This window comes from Agelaius tricolor, unplaced genomic scaffold, assembly GCF_023055355.1.
Source record: "Agelaius tricolor isolate 1412-34295 unplaced genomic scaffold, bAgeTri1.0.p SCAF_1, whole genome shotgun sequence".
In the NCBI taxonomy this organism is placed as follows: Eukaryota; Metazoa; Chordata; class Aves; order Passeriformes; family Icteridae; genus Agelaius; species Agelaius tricolor.
Genome location: NW_027269261.1, coordinates 41,945,731 through 41,963,167, shown reverse-complemented (window position 1 = coordinate 41,963,167; position 17,437 = coordinate 41,945,731). Strand labels below are relative to the sequence as shown.

General features: G+C 37.2%; 1 protein-coding gene across 2 annotated transcripts in view; it reads left to right on the top strand.

Moving 5' to 3' along the window:
- The first annotated feature begins 630 nt into the window (after positions 1 to 630).
- The window catches only part of WDR27 (WD repeat domain 27), a 91,271-nt gene continuing 74,464 nt past the window's right edge, over positions 631 to 17,437 (top strand). The window contains exons 1-14 of one of the 2 annotated variants that reach the window (XM_071431200.1): positions 631 to 1,004; positions 1,866 to 2,007; positions 4,234 to 4,358; positions 4,824 to 4,937; positions 5,670 to 5,721; positions 6,211 to 6,281; positions 7,148 to 7,262; positions 8,586 to 8,718; positions 11,706 to 11,809; positions 12,249 to 12,316; positions 13,211 to 13,344; positions 14,725 to 14,801; positions 16,319 to 16,397; positions 16,920 to 16,991. In XM_071431200.1, coding sequence (XP_071287301.1) covers positions 822 to 1,004; positions 1,866 to 2,007; positions 4,234 to 4,358; positions 4,824 to 4,937; positions 5,670 to 5,721; positions 6,211 to 6,281; positions 7,148 to 7,262; positions 8,586 to 8,718; positions 11,706 to 11,809; positions 12,249 to 12,316; positions 13,211 to 13,344; positions 14,725 to 14,801; positions 16,319 to 16,397; positions 16,920 to 16,991 — 1,469 coding nt within the window. In that variant the 5' untranslated portion in view covers positions 631 to 821. The remainder of the gene's footprint in view (positions 1,005 to 1,865; positions 2,008 to 4,233; positions 4,359 to 4,823; positions 4,938 to 5,669; positions 5,722 to 6,210; positions 6,282 to 7,147; positions 7,263 to 8,585; positions 8,719 to 11,705; positions 11,810 to 12,248; positions 12,317 to 13,210; positions 13,345 to 14,724; positions 14,802 to 16,318; positions 16,398 to 16,919; positions 16,992 to 17,437) is intronic. The other variant, XM_071431191.1, reaches the window with a different exon arrangement.

Here is a 17,437-nt window from a genome sequence, read left to right as displayed (position 1 = left end):
TCCAGGCTGAAAGTTCCACCTGACTATGAGGAAGAACCGTGCAAGTGACCTCTGCTGGAACAGATTGCCCAGAGAGGTGGAATCTCTCTCAAGATATGAATGTGGAGATATTCAACAATTGTCTGGATGCATTCCTGTGCCATGTGCTTTAGAATGGCTCTGCTTGAGCAGGGAAATTGACCCAGATGATGCACCATGGTCTCTTCCAATCTGACCCATTCTGACCCTGTGATTCTGTGAAGAACCCAAATATCTCTTCTTGTCTTTACAGGAGAGATGTTCACCTCTTCCTTAAGGTCCCGCTCCAATGTCTGTGTTGTGCTGGGATCCCCAGCGCTGGGCGCAGTGCTACAGCTGGCGTCCCACGAGTGGGACACGGGTGGGACACTCCTGGACCTTCTGGCCATGCTGCTTTCTGTGCAGCCCTGGACATCGCTCTGGAGAGCCAGGAAGCAGCCCCGGGGCCGGTTGCCCCGGTGAGGGGACAGCGGCTGCCGCCGCGGGTCCGCCGCGCTCTGCGGGCGACCGAGGGCTGTCCCGCCCGGCCTCCCGTCAGCGGCGGCGCTGCCCTGGTTACGGGCCGGGCCGGGCCGGGCGCGCCGGGGCCGGGGCCGGGGCCGGGGCCGGGGCCGGGGCCGGGGCCGGGGCCGGGGCCGGGACAGGGACAGGGACAGGGACAGGGGCCGGGGCTCTCCGCCTCCCAGCGGGAGGGAGCCCCGAGCGGGGCTGTGAGCCGTGGGCCCCCGGGGTCAGGACGCAGCCGGCGGGGGAAGGCGGCCCCGGTGATCCGGCTCCGCCGCGGGGCCGTTCGCAGCCGCAGGATGGAGGGCGCCGGGGCCGGCTGCGCCTCTGGAGGAAGCCGCGATCCTGACGTTGTCTGCGAAAAGCACTTGTTTAAAGGCAAACTGCCGGAGCCGCTCTTTCAGCTGGCGTGCAGTCACCATCACTGCGCTTTCCCCGTGAGTCGCAATGGGTTGTGCGTCTGGAACACAGCCACTGCTCAGGTAAAGCTAGAATAGAGCCCTTGGTAGGCTGCTACTTTAAACTAATTTATAAATAAAATACTTGAGGGTAATGTAGAAGTGTCAGGTTTCACTTCAATGCTGGAAGGCTACTAGCATTTTTATGAACTTTTTTTATTGTGATAAGAATAAAATACGCTGTTGTGGTGGGTTGGCCCTGGCTGGCAGCTAAACCAGTACCCAGGCTCCTGCTGACTCCTTCCCAGCAGAGTAGGAGAGAGCATAGGATGGGAAGAAGTGAGAAGTCACATGTAGATTCAAAGGTAGTTTAATGAGTGAAGGGAAAAGAGAGAAAAAAGCTATACCAAGGTACCCCCTACAACCAGACTAAGCCCAGCACAGGCTTTGAGCAACAGCCACCTTAGAGTCAATGTCCCAGGCCCTCAACACCTTCTTGCATGCAATAACCCAGTTCTATTGCTGAGCATAACATAATATGGTAGAGACTATCCCCTTGCCAGTTCAGCAAACTGAAATATTTGTTCCAGCTGTGTCCCCTCCCGACCTCTTATGCATCTTCAGTTTATTATTGGGATGTGGAAACTGAGAAAATGTGGGGAAAAAGAGAAGGCCTCAGTGCTGTGCAAACAGCATTTGGCAACAGCCAAAACATTACCCTGTTATCATCACTGTTTCTGTCACAAAATCCAAAGCATTGTGCCATGCAAGCTGCTATGGAAATAAGTTAACTCCATCCTAGCCAAACCAGTACAGCTACATTGTAGTTTAGGTGATTTTGAAGCTGCAAATAATAATTAATTATTGTTCCATTTGTATTTTTATATGATTCATAATCTTTGTTTGAAGTTATTAATTTAACTTTTCTTTATCTACATTTGTCAGCCATTATATTTGTCAGGGCATCATTACTCAATTTCTGCATTGTCATTTGGAAATAACATCAATCCACTCCTTGTCTGCTCTGCCTCTCATGAACGTGTGATAGTGTGGAATCTTGATGAATGTACACAGAAAGTGGAAGAAGGTAGAGTATTGTTTATATAATATATGTGTGTCATCTATATAAACAAAGAAGTGATGCAAAGGCAGCCATTCACCACCAATCACTCAGTGTCCTGCCAGTTTCTGAGCAGCAATAACCTTGGAAGGCCACCCCAACACTTCCTTTTCTCCCACTGCTCCTTCTCTAACAAGATAGTTTTATTTCTGAGAAGCACGCCTCAGTCACTCAGATTCAGCAGCAGGAACAGCCATATTAGTGCTGTGCTTCTCTCCTGCTCTTCTTCGGCAATGCCGAGTTGAACCAGGCCGGCAGCACAGCCCGTCCTGTCATTGTCACAGCCACCGGCCCCGGGCGGCGGCGGCCCCGCGGCGATGCTGAGCTGGGTCCGGAGCTGGCCGAGGTGCTGTGCTGTTCTCCTCGGGGCGAGCAGAGAAACACTGCAGAGGCAGTGACGCTCTGCCACTGTGGAATACAATGGACAGAAGAAAAATAATCATAGCAGTACTGCATAATTAAACATAAAATGCCAAAGTACTTCCTTTTCTGGAATACTTGTGGAACTGGTGTTTTGTATCCTGCTTTGCCTCTCCTTCTGTCTCTGGAACATTGTTTTTTTGTGTGTGCGTGACAGAGACCAATGCAAGTGTCTGATCTGGGAGAAGAGTGCATGAGTGGAAGAGCATTGTGGTGACATAGCACACAGAAAATAGGAATTTTAGTGTCCTGACCACCGTCTTGGTTTGGAACCTCAACCAATGGCATTAGATTCTAGGGAGCAGGGATAACCTCTTTGCAAGCTTAAATTCATTGCAAAGTAGGAGAATAATGAAAGAAAAAGGAAAAAAAAAAAAAAAGAAAGATCTGCAGAGTCATGATTCACTGGATTTCTAGTGGCAATCTGTCCCCTTTTGGTGACAATATTTAAAGTTTTTAAAGTTGCATGGCGATGTTCCACACTATTAAAAGTTTCTGGCTTGTTGCCTGTAATTAGAGATTTACCAATGGCTTAATGTAAGGGAGTTCTCTTGTACTCTGCTCCATTTTGAATTTGCAAATCTATATAATATGAAAACTAATGTTGAGCTCATGTTAACAATATCAGTGCTTTTTATAAATAAAGGTCAATTTTAATCCATGTAAGAGTAATATAGACAATCAAAGGGTACTTCAGGAACTGGGAATAAAATGGGACTATGAATTTGGAGGAAATAAAACTGGAAGATAGGAATAGAAAGTATCAGAGAGATAAAGAGTGTGTGTAGTTTTGATACAAAGACATTCAGCATCCAGATTGTCTGCTGCTTGATTTTTAAATTGTTTCCATCTACAGGCTCTTTAGCAGATGCTGTAGAGACTTTGTCTCCACAGACTGTCCTCTGCACATTCTTGGCATGTTTTCTCGTTTCTTATAAACTGTGTCAAAGTAGTTAAGGAATTCTTTGTGTGACCTTGACCTGTTAATCAATTGTAAAAAGACTCCACAGCATCTAATATGAATGCCTGAAAGGACACCTGTAGTTGTGCTTGTATTCTAGAGGATTTGTTCACTATGAAATCCTAAAATTTCATGACATATCCAAACTATCCTCACATCATTAAAGGCAGCATTATAAAGTAGGGATCAGCAGAAACCAATCTGCTTGAACCAGTGAGATGACCATAATGAAATCATGAAGACAGGATAGAAATATGACCTGTTCTCAGATCTAGTCTTATCTGACTCTAATGATATTTAGTGGTGTACTTTCTCTTTCAGCCTTTTCCCACAGAAAAATTAAAAGCAGAGAAGGAAAATCCTCTTTACTTTTTGGCTGAGTGACTGGCATACTCTCCCAGAAGAAGTATTTTTCAAAACCGTGGTTTGCTGGGCTTCAGTTAGGATTTCTTACCTCTAAAATGAATGTGGCACTAGTGGGTTCCATGGGCACATCACCCTACTCCAAAAATCCTTTCCTTTGCAATCTTCAATAGAAGCAAGAAAGCATGATTTGATGGGAATGATTAATATCATAAGGAGTGACAGATCATGTCTAGGGAACAGGGCAGATGGAGGAATTCTGGTGGTCCATACTTCTCTGCTTTCTTCCCCAGTACCCTGGTGTATGTAAACAGTGTGTTTCTCTGTACATATTCCTGACAGAAACTGGGACAGCTCTGTGGATGGTAACTGCTATGCAAATTTTCCTAGAATCACTGCACCAAATTTTTATATTTCATTGAGTCTCATTAACAATACAATTGCTGCAGGGTTTACACCTCGAGGAATTGTTATAGGAACTCTTTTGGGAATGGTGCTTCATATAAGATTTAGTCCAGATGATCAACAAGTGGCAGTATGTGCTGGAAATCAGATCTACATGTTAAGTGCAAAGGTGAGATAGTGTTCTTTGTATGGTACTGGTATTTCTTTTACTTATTCACTTTCAAATAAAATCACGATACAGAAATGTTAGTAAAATTAAGCAAAAACATTCATTTTGTGTCATAAAATAAGTAGGAACTGGCACTTGATAATGCATCATATATCAGATAGAAGGCTATGTTTAAAGAGTTGAAATGAAACAGTATCTCAATAACTTAAAAGTAGAAAATATTCTTAGGTCATCTGAAAAACTGTTCCTGTATCAGTCAGTCTGAAGAAGCAAAAGTAATGTGCAGTGGCTTTGCCAGCAGGATGGTATACAGGGATTCAGTTTCAATAATAGAAATCTTACTGAATTATATTTTGAAAACAAATCTGACAATGCTTTGCAAGAGTTATTAATTATCAAAACACTTAATTGCCAGTTTTATGTTGAAGTCCATTCTGTTTTTATTTTTAACTTGATTAATCACAGAATGAGGCTGTACTAGCTGAATTGGATGGACACCTGGCTCCGGTGACTGCTGCTGAATTTTGCACATGGGAGAAGAGTATGCTCATATCAGTGTCAGAAGACAGAACCTTTAAGGCAAGGAAATTGTAGAAATGAAATTTAAAAAGAATAACTTAGTGAATATGTGAAGTATTCTTCTTTATTCCCCTTTAAATATGCGCTGAAGATTAAGTAAAAAATATATTTGACTTTATGGAGATAAGGACATTATTCTTCAAATTGCTTGGGAAATTATAACAAAAATTAATTACTCTTTTTTAAAAGAGCAATGCAGGTTTTGTATATTCAAAACTTAACACATTGAAGTATTAACTTCAGTGATTATTATCATCTGGCAAATAGAAATAAAATATTTTTATTAGCTTGGCTGTAACTGAAATGTTTCAGGTATGCTGAGCTGAAGGAAAACATTTCCCTTTGATTCTGATGATATAAATTTGAATTTTCCTTTTTGGGATTATTGGACTGGCTTACTGTATGCAATGCACCTCTCTCCTCTTTTCTTTTTCATGTATGCCTTTTCGTAAATTGACTAAAATCACTGAGAGATCAACCTAAGAAAAATTGATACTTTGTGTATCCATATCATGTGAGTTTGCCCTTTCTCATCAGGGATGATTATCAGTTGGAGAAAACCCTTCATAAATGGAAACAGGTGCTGAAAAAAAAAATTCTTTCCTAAGAACATCACTTCGAATGCCTCCATTTTTCTGTTTTCACCATATGATGGCTGTTAAAAGTTGCGTTTTCAGTAGATATCTGAGTAGATACCTATCTTTATATCTTTTTAATTTTTTTAATCTAAAGGTGTGGGACTATTCTACCAGCCAGTTAATATATCAGTCAGGAATAATAACAGGTAATTTTTCTATTTTTAAATGTATTTTTGCATAGTAAAAACCTCCTATCTCTAAATAATAACCTATGATTATTATAGAAGTTTTGGGTTGATTTAGTGAAAATAATTCCTGTAGACAAGGTAACAGTAAACATACTATCCTTTAAAGCCAACAGTAAATAGTTTTTCCTTTAATGTCTACTTCCCAATGGATAGTTTTAGTGTACTTTCATAATTCTGCAAACCATGCCACAGCAGCTTGGGTGACAGGGTGCAGGAAACCACTGCAATAGCAGCTTAGATGATGGGCAGTCCAGAGACCTGCCAACACCAAGCCCTCAGCAGCACAAAGGCTGAGGCACACAAAGCTCTGTGCAACCATGAGAACTGCAGTAAGTGCTTTTTCTCCCTGTCTTTATAAATAAGAAGATTCAATTTTGAATGATGTATTTTAATTAAATATCTGATTTGTGTTTACTCTATAAATGCTTTTCTTTCTTTTTTGAGCAGCATTTCCTTTGCTAAGTCTGCTAATTGATGAAGAAAACAAACAGATTATCACTGGATGTGCTGAGGGACAGGTAAGAATTGTTCATTAAACTCAGTCTCTATGTCAAGAATCAACTATTATTGATGCTTCTGTCTATAAAAAAGGTTCACAAGCTGCCTAAGTTTTTTGAATTGTTAAAAGACTTATTTTAGTAAGCATAATTCAGTGCTTTTAGTGTAAACCATAAAAGGTAAATAAGACCTCTATTACAACACAGAAACTTTTTCCTGAAAACCAGGAAAACTTGTAAGAGCACAATCAGTGATTATATAAGAAGAGCACTCTGAGAGGCTATAAATATATCTGTTTTAAAAGAAAAAAAGTGAAAAATAGGGTTCTCCTATTTTGGCCAAAAAAAAGAAATGCATGACAATTAAATGGAAGAGGCTTTGATTTCAGCATGTGAGAATTCTAATAAAAATGTGGTAAATGTGAATACCCATTTCACCACTTCTTTAATGGTAAGAATATATTTACATGAAAATTTCCAGATGTTTTTCTTCAGTGTTACTTTTCAGTAATTCTGAAGAAAATTAAAGCTTTACCTGTAGCGGTGTCTAAACCGAGAAATGTGTAAAGGAAATTAATGATCCACATGACCCAATGAGCAATTGCATCCATGTTACCTGTGATTTTTAATTGTGAGAAATATTCTATAAGGAGCTTTTTTTCAAAACACATAAACATGTGGGAATTAGATGTACAGCTCAAACTGATCATTGCTGCTTTGATTATCTTTAACAGTCTTAGGGATACATATAATTGGAGTTCTTGTCCAAGGTGAGATGCCATATACAAAAGTTCACTAATTACATCTATGGTTTTAAATAGTGGATCTTTAGTTTGTATTCATGTAAGCTTTATCTTTATTGCAATTGCTTTTTCTTTTTCTTGCAGCTTTGGATCTTCAGTTTAATCAGTGATCATAATTACCGTTGTGTAGCACATATCGACTTAAAGAAAGAGCAAGAGAAATTCTGTAATAAAGTGTGGAAATCTGGCCAAGAGATAGGTAGCACAATGCTCCTAGAATGCTCTTTATGGTATAGTCTAGCTGTTACTGGCTGCTGAGTGTGTGCTTTTTTTACCATGATAATTTATTGTAAGTGGTAGACTTATGAGTCTTAGACTGTGACATGGAATTCTTACTGAAGCTGATATGTAGTTGGGTATTGGTGTATCTGGAAGGAATTTTGCATGTATGCATTTAATAAATTCTTGGCCAGTGCATTTGTTCATGAAACATTACATCATGTGCAGTATTAAGTATTTGTTTTGATTGAATTCATTGTCCAAGGCCTCAGTGAGAACAGAACCAGTACCTAAAAATTAATCCCTTGTCAAAATGCAGTACTATTTCTCAGTTACCTTTGAAGTTGCTTTGGTTCTATTTTTTTTCCTTTTTTTTTTTTTTAAATCTATAACACTGCCTTCATAATGTGATATTTCTCTGGCTGTGATATTTCTAGTGGTGTTACATGGAGTACATATAAGTCTTTATAGGCTGCCCTGGTAACCCCAACAGGGTGATTCCCTGGTATCAGACTGGTTTGATTGTTGCCTTGTTGTGCCTTGGATGGCCATGAGTAGATGACAGCCTTGGTACAATGGGAGGTCACCCTCTCCCTGGTGAGGTGCAGATCCCTGTCCCCTCAGCACTGCTGTGGCTTTCCTAGGGAAAGGGAAATCTGGTTTACCTTGCTTGCTCTTTTTCTGGATCAATGACTGTTGTATTCTTACCTGCCTAGGGGTCCAGCTTCCATAACCCTGAAGTCCTAACCTAAGGAGAAAGACTGCTCCATTTCTTGTTATTATTTAAAATCTATGGATCTGACTTTCATGTTTGAAAGAGAGTGATGTAATATCTGTACCTAATGCTGAATTTGGTGCTAGTAGTTCCTGAGTGAATTACGGATGCAGAATGGATTGGAGACTCCTTGGGAACAGGGAGCTGAGGTGGATTTTCATCTTGCCTTTGGATTATGTTGTAACTTTAGTCTCAAGACAATTTTCAGGCTAAGTGGAAAGGTACCCAGCATATTTAAGAATTGTTGGAATATGGCTTTCAGTGTCACTTTTTGAGATGAAAATGCCTAAAACCTGCAAAATCCTTTTCAGTCCTTAAGTAGGATCTTTGGATTTTTGTCTCTAGGTATGTGAAAAAACCTCACGTAATAACAAGGAAAACCGTCTCTTAGGAAATATCCATCTTTTGAAATAGAAGTTTCTTGGGTGTGGTCTTAGTTTTTCATGACTGCTACAAATTCTCTCTTCAATTCTGTCTGTTTCCCTTATTTAATAGTATTCTGATAGCTGGTATTGTTGACTTTCTTAGGTGAAGGGCAAAATAATTCCAAGCTTTGCAAAACAGACAACATGAGACCAGAAGGATCAGTGGAAACATCATTGCCTATCCTCTTAATTGAGCATTGTGACTTTTTTGTATGTTTCCATAATGAAGAAAGCATGTAAGTCCTTTAAAATATCACCTAGTATTTGAGTCAAATTTATTTCTTGGAGTTCCTATTGGTTCTTGGATTATTTTCACTGCCAATTTGTACATTTTGAAAAATGCAGCAGGAAAATCAAATAATATTTTTAGTGATCTGCAAGTTTTAGCAGCCTACTCTTAGGAAGATAACGTACACAAGCTGATACAAAGTTAGAATTGGGTTTTATTATGAAAAATGTGAATATTATATAAAAATTATATAAAAATGTCATTGAGAATATCCATTGTAACATCTATTGATACCAGCTGATCAGGGAGGATGAGTTAAAAAGTAATTAATAAGTCAAATTTATTTTGAGTTTGCTTTTCTAAAGAAATATCTCATGCAGCTACTGTGTGACTGTGTCAGTTTGTCTTCCAAGTTTAAATAATTTTTGAACTACATAACCTGCTCCAGTCAAACTTCTGTCAGAGGGACAGATGTTTCAGAACATGATGCTTTTTCTCATTCCCATGGAATTGGTTAGCCAGGTAGAATTAATTCTTACATTGCATTTCTTTCCTGAAGAGAAGTTTAACCATATTATCAGACACTTGGAGATCTGTTCAGGACATTCCCACAAGATCTGTCTCAAATAACAACCTGTTTGTGTTGCATTTTATGATTGTCACCTGTATAAATTTCTCAGCCACACCATGTTTTAGAAAACTCTTGTCCTAACCTTTGCTCTGTGGTGGATTATTCAGGTCAAACTGATTAAACTCTGGTTAGATATATAACTTTTGATAAACAAAGAAGAAAAGTATCCAGCAGTACTGGACAATTTTGATTGTCTTTATGTTAATTTAAGTAATTATTCACTGTTATTTTCATGATACCTGCATATTTAGAAGTACCACCATTGAGAGGAAGGAAGTGGTGATTTTTAAGATGCACATCTCAACCATATTTTAATGCAGTGACAGCACTTGAAGGTCAGATGATGAATTATTACAGTCTGTTTTACTGCTTGTATAATATCACTCTCAAAGCATCAAAGCTTTGCCTTCATCACAACTGTAAGTTTGATTTGAACAGCAGCATATCTTTAAAGATGACAAGTTTTCTGGCAATAAAGAATCCACCATGTCCCTTGTGAATTTGTTCCAGGAACTGATTTGTTCAATTTTGCTTCTAGTCTGAATTGCTATCTTTTCATATACAGGACTTTAGTATGTTTTTCACTCTGATAGTCCAGTGCCAGCCACTATCCTGTTCCTTCCTTGGACAGCAAATTACAACTCATGAACAAGTTGCCTCTGCACTTCCGGATAAAATAGTTTGTACCTTGTAGAAGGCATGTTTTGTGTAACATTTGTAACATTTACCTTTGGAAATTTCTGAAACTCGATCTCATTTATTTTTCAATCCCCTTTTGGGACATGGTTGCCTGAAATGGATCCACAGTAATAGATTATTTGAAATAATTTTCTGAATTGAGATAACATCACTGCTACACAGTGTACATCTAAGGTCTATTTGTTCTTTCAGCTATCACATCGCAGATGAAGGTTTTTTTCTGCTTGTAAACAACCATGGCCATTAAATTCTTACTATTAATTAAGTTCCATTATATTTTGGGTTGAGAGGTTTGTGTTTATAAAAATTCTTTTCTATTTATTTTTTAAAAAGAGTGTGTTTGTTTTAGAAGATGCTTCAGATTTGTCTGAACAATTGAGCAATCCCTGATATACTGCTTTTCCTGCCTGCAATGAAAAGCAACAATGAAACATTTTTGGAACACTGATGTCCAAAATTAGGCATCTCACACTTTCCTAAGCTTTTTGACATTGAGCAATCTCATCACAATGGATTTTATTATTTTAGAGTTGGAGTGAGTTAAGCTTCCTGGATATATCACTTTATGGTGTTCATAATAACTTGATAGTGACACTTTTTACATAATTCAAAGAATTTACAAATTAAATCAGTCTGTTACTGCTGCAATGAAAGTAATGCAAACCACAAATAAAATTATTCATATCATATAAAAGTATCACAAACCAGAAGTGAAACTGTCTATTCCAGTCTGCTTCTTAACAGATTTGACTGTATACATTTGGGGTTTTTTTTCTTTAATTTTTTTTTTTTTGGAATAATGTTACAGCTTCATATTTTTCCATATCCTTACTTCAACTGTTGTGGTCTGATTTTAAATCAAACTAATAAGTCTACTGACTCCTATTTGGAAAATTTGTTAAAATGTTGATGCCAATTTTTATTTACTGCGGCATCAAAAAATTTTTAGTTTTTTTTGAGAATGACAACTGTTATTTTGTTACAATTATCTTATGCTTGATAATATGTTTCTTCTGTGAGGCTGGTAACTGAAATTAACAAACCCATTGGTTTACTCTCTGGTGCTTGCAGAAGCTGGATTTCATTACCCAGCTGCAATAGTACTGCCGCTAATCACAGGCTGAGACAGACATTCCAGACTTGCCTGGGGTTTTTTCCCCTTCAGTTTGTGCTGCTTTTTCTTTTGTACTTTAATTATGTAAAAACATACATTGAATTTCCCTGTGTTTTGGGTGTTCATATAAGAGTGTTAAAAGTAAATTACGAGTGGATTTGTCTCTTGGTTTGAATTTCATTTTTGTGTATACAATGCTTTTACAGCATCTCCCAACTCTTACAAACCACAATAACGTTTTGAAGAAAAGTATTTCCTGTGCAGTTTTGGATGTGCCATGCAGCACTTACATGGAAGGATTGTGTTCTGCTCAAGGATTGTGAAAATTGCTCCCCAGTTTTCAAAACTTCACCAATTTTGCTTGAAACTTTGAGCTACAGATTTGGAAAAAAAAAGCTTTAGATGTAATGTATTTTTTCTGTGTGTGCTTTATTATTGTTGCACTGGGACTGGGCAATGAGAATTAAAAAACTCAATTTTTGTTTGTTATATGGTAGCAAGAAAATCTTCTTTATCCTACTCAGAGATATTTTTCTCCTTGTTTTAATAGATATTCTTCCCAGAATACTAGCTATTTTTGGATTGGAACCTCTACTGGCTTGTTAATAATTAATTTGGCAAACTTAGAATTGGAAGCTCTTTTATCTTACAGAGGTATGTTTAAAAGATATATGATTACATGATAATGAGATTGCTTTTGTTATCTGACATAAATAATGTAAGAATTAGGTTGTGGAATAGCAAAATACAATAGAAACCAAATGTTTTTTAAAAATGTTTTTTTCCCTAATAGGTTTTGTATGTTTTCCTGGCCCTGGTGATTTTTCTCAGAAGAAATGTTGGTGCTAGATCTCTGTAGTGGCTAGCCATGAATTTTTATTCAATTTTGCAGTTCATAAGTGTTAAATACAAGTGTAAAATACAAGTTATTCTACTCCATTATAATTTGAGGGTAAAATAGAAGTATACTCTGAAGAGAATGGGTTAGGGTCATGCCGAATTAGTATGAGTGATTTTTTTGTGTGTGTCATAGAGATAGTTTTTTTGTTGTGAAATGCAGGTATTATTTTATAGTACTTTGTTCTTGATAAAGATTACAGTGATCTCAGCATTCAGATTGCCAGATCATGTGCATTAACAAGGAAGGCAGCTAATGGAAAGGTGAGTATACAGTAAATGTTGCTTTAATAAATGTCAACAGTTACAGTTATTTTCCATAAATATTTACACATTTTGCTAACAGATTAGTGCACAGATTTGTGTTATTTAATATGACTTACACGGTAATTTCTTTGAAGAGGGTTGATTCTTCATTATGGAATCTGCTATTTTGAAGCTTTCACGGGTTATATACAGTCTAAAGTGATTAATAAGGAAAAGGTGAATTGTTACAGTGTTCAGGGTATACCTTGAATGTCAAGAATGATCATTGAAGAAGCAGAGGAAATCTTTTATGAGGAAAAAAAAATTGTTATAGCTTGTTTTTCAAAAAAATGTTAGGATGTGCTACTTCTGAATCCTTCCAAATAATCTGTCAAAACTATTTGTGAGAAAATTTCTGTTGAAAGCCACTAAAAGTGATTTTAAGAAAATGGAAGGCATTCTTATCTATATACTCCATTTTTGATATTGCAATTTTCCTACAGAGGTAAGCTCAATCTAGGCTACATATTTAACATAGAAGTCTTTTGCTTTAGATTAGGATTTTGTTTAAATTCAGCTCTTAGCATGTTCTCATCATGTTGCTGAAGTCATTCTTCCATGTGTACTTCTCACTACTCGCTGCAGAATTGTCTCCAGTGTAGGTGGTGTTGGAATTTCTGTCACTGTTATGTATGTAAGTTTGTTAAAACACATTTAAGCAACATAGGCATATTCTTGAAGGATAGCTTTAAACACTCTACCACTTAATGCTCTTCATGACTAAATCCATGGATATTTTTGATTAATTTTTATAAATTTCAGAAATTGATTTTATTTTTCACTATAAATGCATTATGTTTTGAACTTAAATTATTGAGTAAATGGAGTGTTAATTTATGGTGATTGCTGCAGGTTTTATGCTTGATTGCCTCGATGTTTGAAGATATGATTGCTGTGTTGGAAATTAACCTTGCTGCATTGGTGAGAACTCAGCACAGTGATTTTCTCCCATGTGGAAATGAGAAAAGTCTATCAGTTATTGCCAGGTACAGAATTACTAAATGTTTTCTCTCCAAGTTGGATGATGAATTTGTTTATCTGGCACTACAGTGTGTCATATGGTTTTCTGTAGCGCTGCTTGTTGACGTGGTTTGATTTTACTTTTTTTTCTTATCATGCTTTAGTTGTATTGAGAGGGAGAAATCACAGAATCAAAGAATGGTTGAATTTGGAAGGCACCTCTCAAGTCATCTTGTCCAACATCCCTGCTCAAGCAGAGCCACTTGGAGTCATTTGCCCATCACAATGTCCAAACAATTTTAGAATATGTCAACAGAGGGAGATGCCACAACCTCTCTGGGCAGCCTGTGTTCAATCACACCAGTAAATAAGTGTTTCCCAGTGTTCAGAGAGAACCTCCTGTGTTTCATTTTTTATGTATTGCCTCCTGTCCTGCTGCTGGGTTTAGGGCACAGAGCCTGGCTCTAGAGTCTGCTTTACAGCCTGTATTGCTGCATGGGCTCGTTCCTCCTCTGCTGCAGAACTTTGCCTTTCATATTGTTTAGCTTCACAAGGTTGCTGTTGGCCCATTTATGTAGACAATAAATGTCTCCCTGGATGACAACACAACCTTCTGCTCTTTAAGACACTCTTCTCAGCTTTGAGTCATCAGCAGACATGGTGAGAGTCACTCTGCTCCATTATCCAGATTACTAATGCAGATTTTGAATGGAATTATTATACCCATGAAATCATATGGAATGGAGTTGTAACCTCTGGGTTACTCTACTAGTTCCTGCTTTCCACCTAGATCTTGATCATTACAGTCTGGTCTTGGTTGTTCATCTGGTTTTTAATCCAGCTCAGTGTGTGTTCATCCAGACCACAGTTCATCAGCTTCTCTGTGAGGTTCTTATGGGAGACAGTGTGGAAAGTTTTACAGAAGTCAAAGTAGACAATGTTCTCATCTGCTTTCCCCTCATCTGCCAAGACACTCATTTTATCACAGAAGTTTATCCAACTGATCAAGCATGACTTCCCCTTGGTGAATCCCTGCTGGTTGTTACTTTCTTGTCCTTTATGTCCCTAGAAATGATTTATGAGAAAATGCTGACATTTTGAAGATGAAAGAACCTCCACAATATACACTGAAATGCAGATTTCAATGCTTAAAATAAAATCATCAGCTAATGTTCACAAAACTGGGATCCAGCATGTAAAAGCAATGGTCTGTGAATTGAGTCAGGGCCAGGGCTTGTCTGTGCTGCTGAGTATCTGAGATGATAGCTGATCCACTATGCCTAACTTGTTTTTGTTAAAATCTCATTGCTATTGCTCATGTACACACAGTTTTGGCACCTTTTTCTAATCTGACATTTTTGTTCATTGCATTGATCAATTTTTTTGTGCTTCATTTTATAACTTAGGTGTACTTTATTAGCAAATTCTCCATTGTGTAAAGGTTTAAAGAAGAACATGAAAGGACCTTCCAGTAAAACACTTGGTAAGTATAAACCAACTCTGGAATTAATTAATTAAGTTATATTTTTAGAAATAGTAGCTGACTTCCAGCTGGCTTGTGCCTAATACAATCAGTAAGTTGATTTTTGGTTTAAATATATATTGCATTATATTTTTACTTCAGTAGGAAGAATTTTAGACTTCTGTTAATATTTCATATTGTACATATGTAATTGTAGTTAAAAATTATGGTTCTAAGTATTTTTATTTTTTCAAAAACCATTGTCTGAGAATTTTCTTTGAATTTTAAAAGTGTTAGAGTGTTGAAGGTTTACATTCTTGTAAGTCATTCTTTTTCTATAGCGTGCAGTAAATTTTTCTGTATAATTTGTCACTTCTTTCTTAACTTTGGTTATGTAATATACCAAAGAGATGTTTTGGTATATTTTGTTGTTCTTAATAATCTTTTGCCAATACTATTAGGATGTTTAGGAAGTTAATTTTTGACTCAATATTCTAGTGCTTAAAAAAAGAGATCTGATGTCCAGTTGCCATTGAAGCACCTGTAGCTTTTTTTGGTGAGCAACAATAAAATTAAAAAAATATTTTTAAAAAATGTTTTCATCCTTACCATTTGCATGTATTGTGCCTGTTAGAATATCAAAGGTTATATCTCTAAGGTTTCGTGGTGTTTTCAGAATGCATCTACAGAGTTTTATCTAGAATTTCAGGCTGCCTTGGACACCCAGCACTGACAACTGTGCTGCCTTTGTTGACATCTCATGATCAGATAGATAAGTGCTGTAATGAAATCCTTTGGTCTCTTAAGGTGTGTGGTACTGGGTGGTATGTGGTACTCCCTTCTCAGGAAGGGCCTTTTTTGTGCCTCATTGCTGCATTAAGAGAAAGGATAGTTAGTGGCATTTGATGGGACTTCTACCCTCAGGATAGGTAAATTGTCCCAATCCATCTGGGTTTTTTCCCTTGGAATATCAACAAAATTTCCCCCTTTACAATGTTTGTTTGTTTGGTTTGTTTCTGCTGATATGAAATATTCAGTTTGGAGCTGAGGGGTGCCCACTGGGCTTCCTAGTACAGCACTGGGAATGCAGACATTACCCATGACCTGAGCCCTGTAGGAACACAAATACTTAAAGGTATCCACCAGTTAGCTGGTTAATGATCTTTAGATCCATTCCTTAGTCCAAATATAGGCTGTGAATGCATTATAGCTAATGCATACAAAGTCTAAGCAGAGGCACATAGAGAACACATTTTCTAACTGAAATGAATGATGAAAAAAGTGATTCAGAACAGTGTTCTTGCTGCTTCAAAGTTTAAAGTTCCTACTTATGTAACTGGAGGAGGAATGTTATACAATGTAACAGTTCATATATCTTTCCTTTTCTGAGTAATCATTATCTTAGGGTGATTGGTCATTTATGTATTTTGTAACATAAGGAAACATCAAGTATTTATATTGTGCAAAACCATCTATTTTCACTGTAAAAATATAATGTTAAAAAACATTTTAATGTAAGTTAAATTATTTTCCTACAGGAGTGAAGAACACAGTGAAGGATAAACCATTGGTTTTCCATAATAAAATTAAGTCATCAGGATATACAGCAGCACCACGGTCAGTAGAAATATTACTACTTTCCCTGTCTTATTGGTGTGTGATATTATTTCACATAACTATGTAGTCTTATGATTGTGAAATTAATCACCTGTGAAAAATAGTTATGGTGCTATCAAAGAAAATAATTTTAAAAACATAATGTAAACCAAAATGTTCACAGCTTCTGGCCATTGTCCAACTTCCTTTTGAAATCCATATTTGGTATCCTGATTCTTTCATCTGGCTCGACTCTTGTGTTTTCAGCTTGCAGAAAGTACTGTCTGAGAACTTTATTTGTATGAATTTTGACTTTCAGAATATGCTACTCAACAAATAACTCACAGAAATCAAGGTCCAAACTCAGGCATTAGAATATTAGACATTTATATTGTCATCAAAGTGTAAATTCTCTTATCTATTGACATTAGCCACAGATGTAAATAATAAGAAGGAAATAGGATTGCTTTTGCTTGAAAATAGCTGTTTTTCCCATGCAAGGTTTAATATTTCATATAAGAGTGTATGTTTTCTCTCTCGTAGAATGGCCATGTTTTCTCCAAATACTAACCCGAAAAAAAAAGAGGTATCAAAGTGGAAGACCAGTTGTAAATGGTAGGTCATCTAATGATGGTTAAAGGAGGAACAAATTAAAATAAATTTAAGAAATTAAAAATGCTTCTGTCACTGGAACTTTTTATTAAGGATTGCCGCTAGAACTAAGGCTTGGTAAATTTGATATAAAAATTTATCCCTGCAGCAAGTGATTTGGTTTATCAGACTGAATTAAACTTGAGTGCTTCATATAAAAGAAAATATGCATATCTATTTTCTTAGATTTGTGTTGGTAGGAAGAACAGGTGCTAAATAAGGTTGGAAGCTAAGTCCTAACATGTTCTTAAGCTGCAGTTCTAGTCTGAAAAATAACTGAATGTGGCACAGGGAGAAGTGATTTCAGATCATGTCCCTCATTCACCCCTAAAAATCTTGTTACCTGAAGTCAATGCAAACTTACTCCAATGGCTTTAAACAGAGTGTGTGCAATAGTATAAATTGACCAG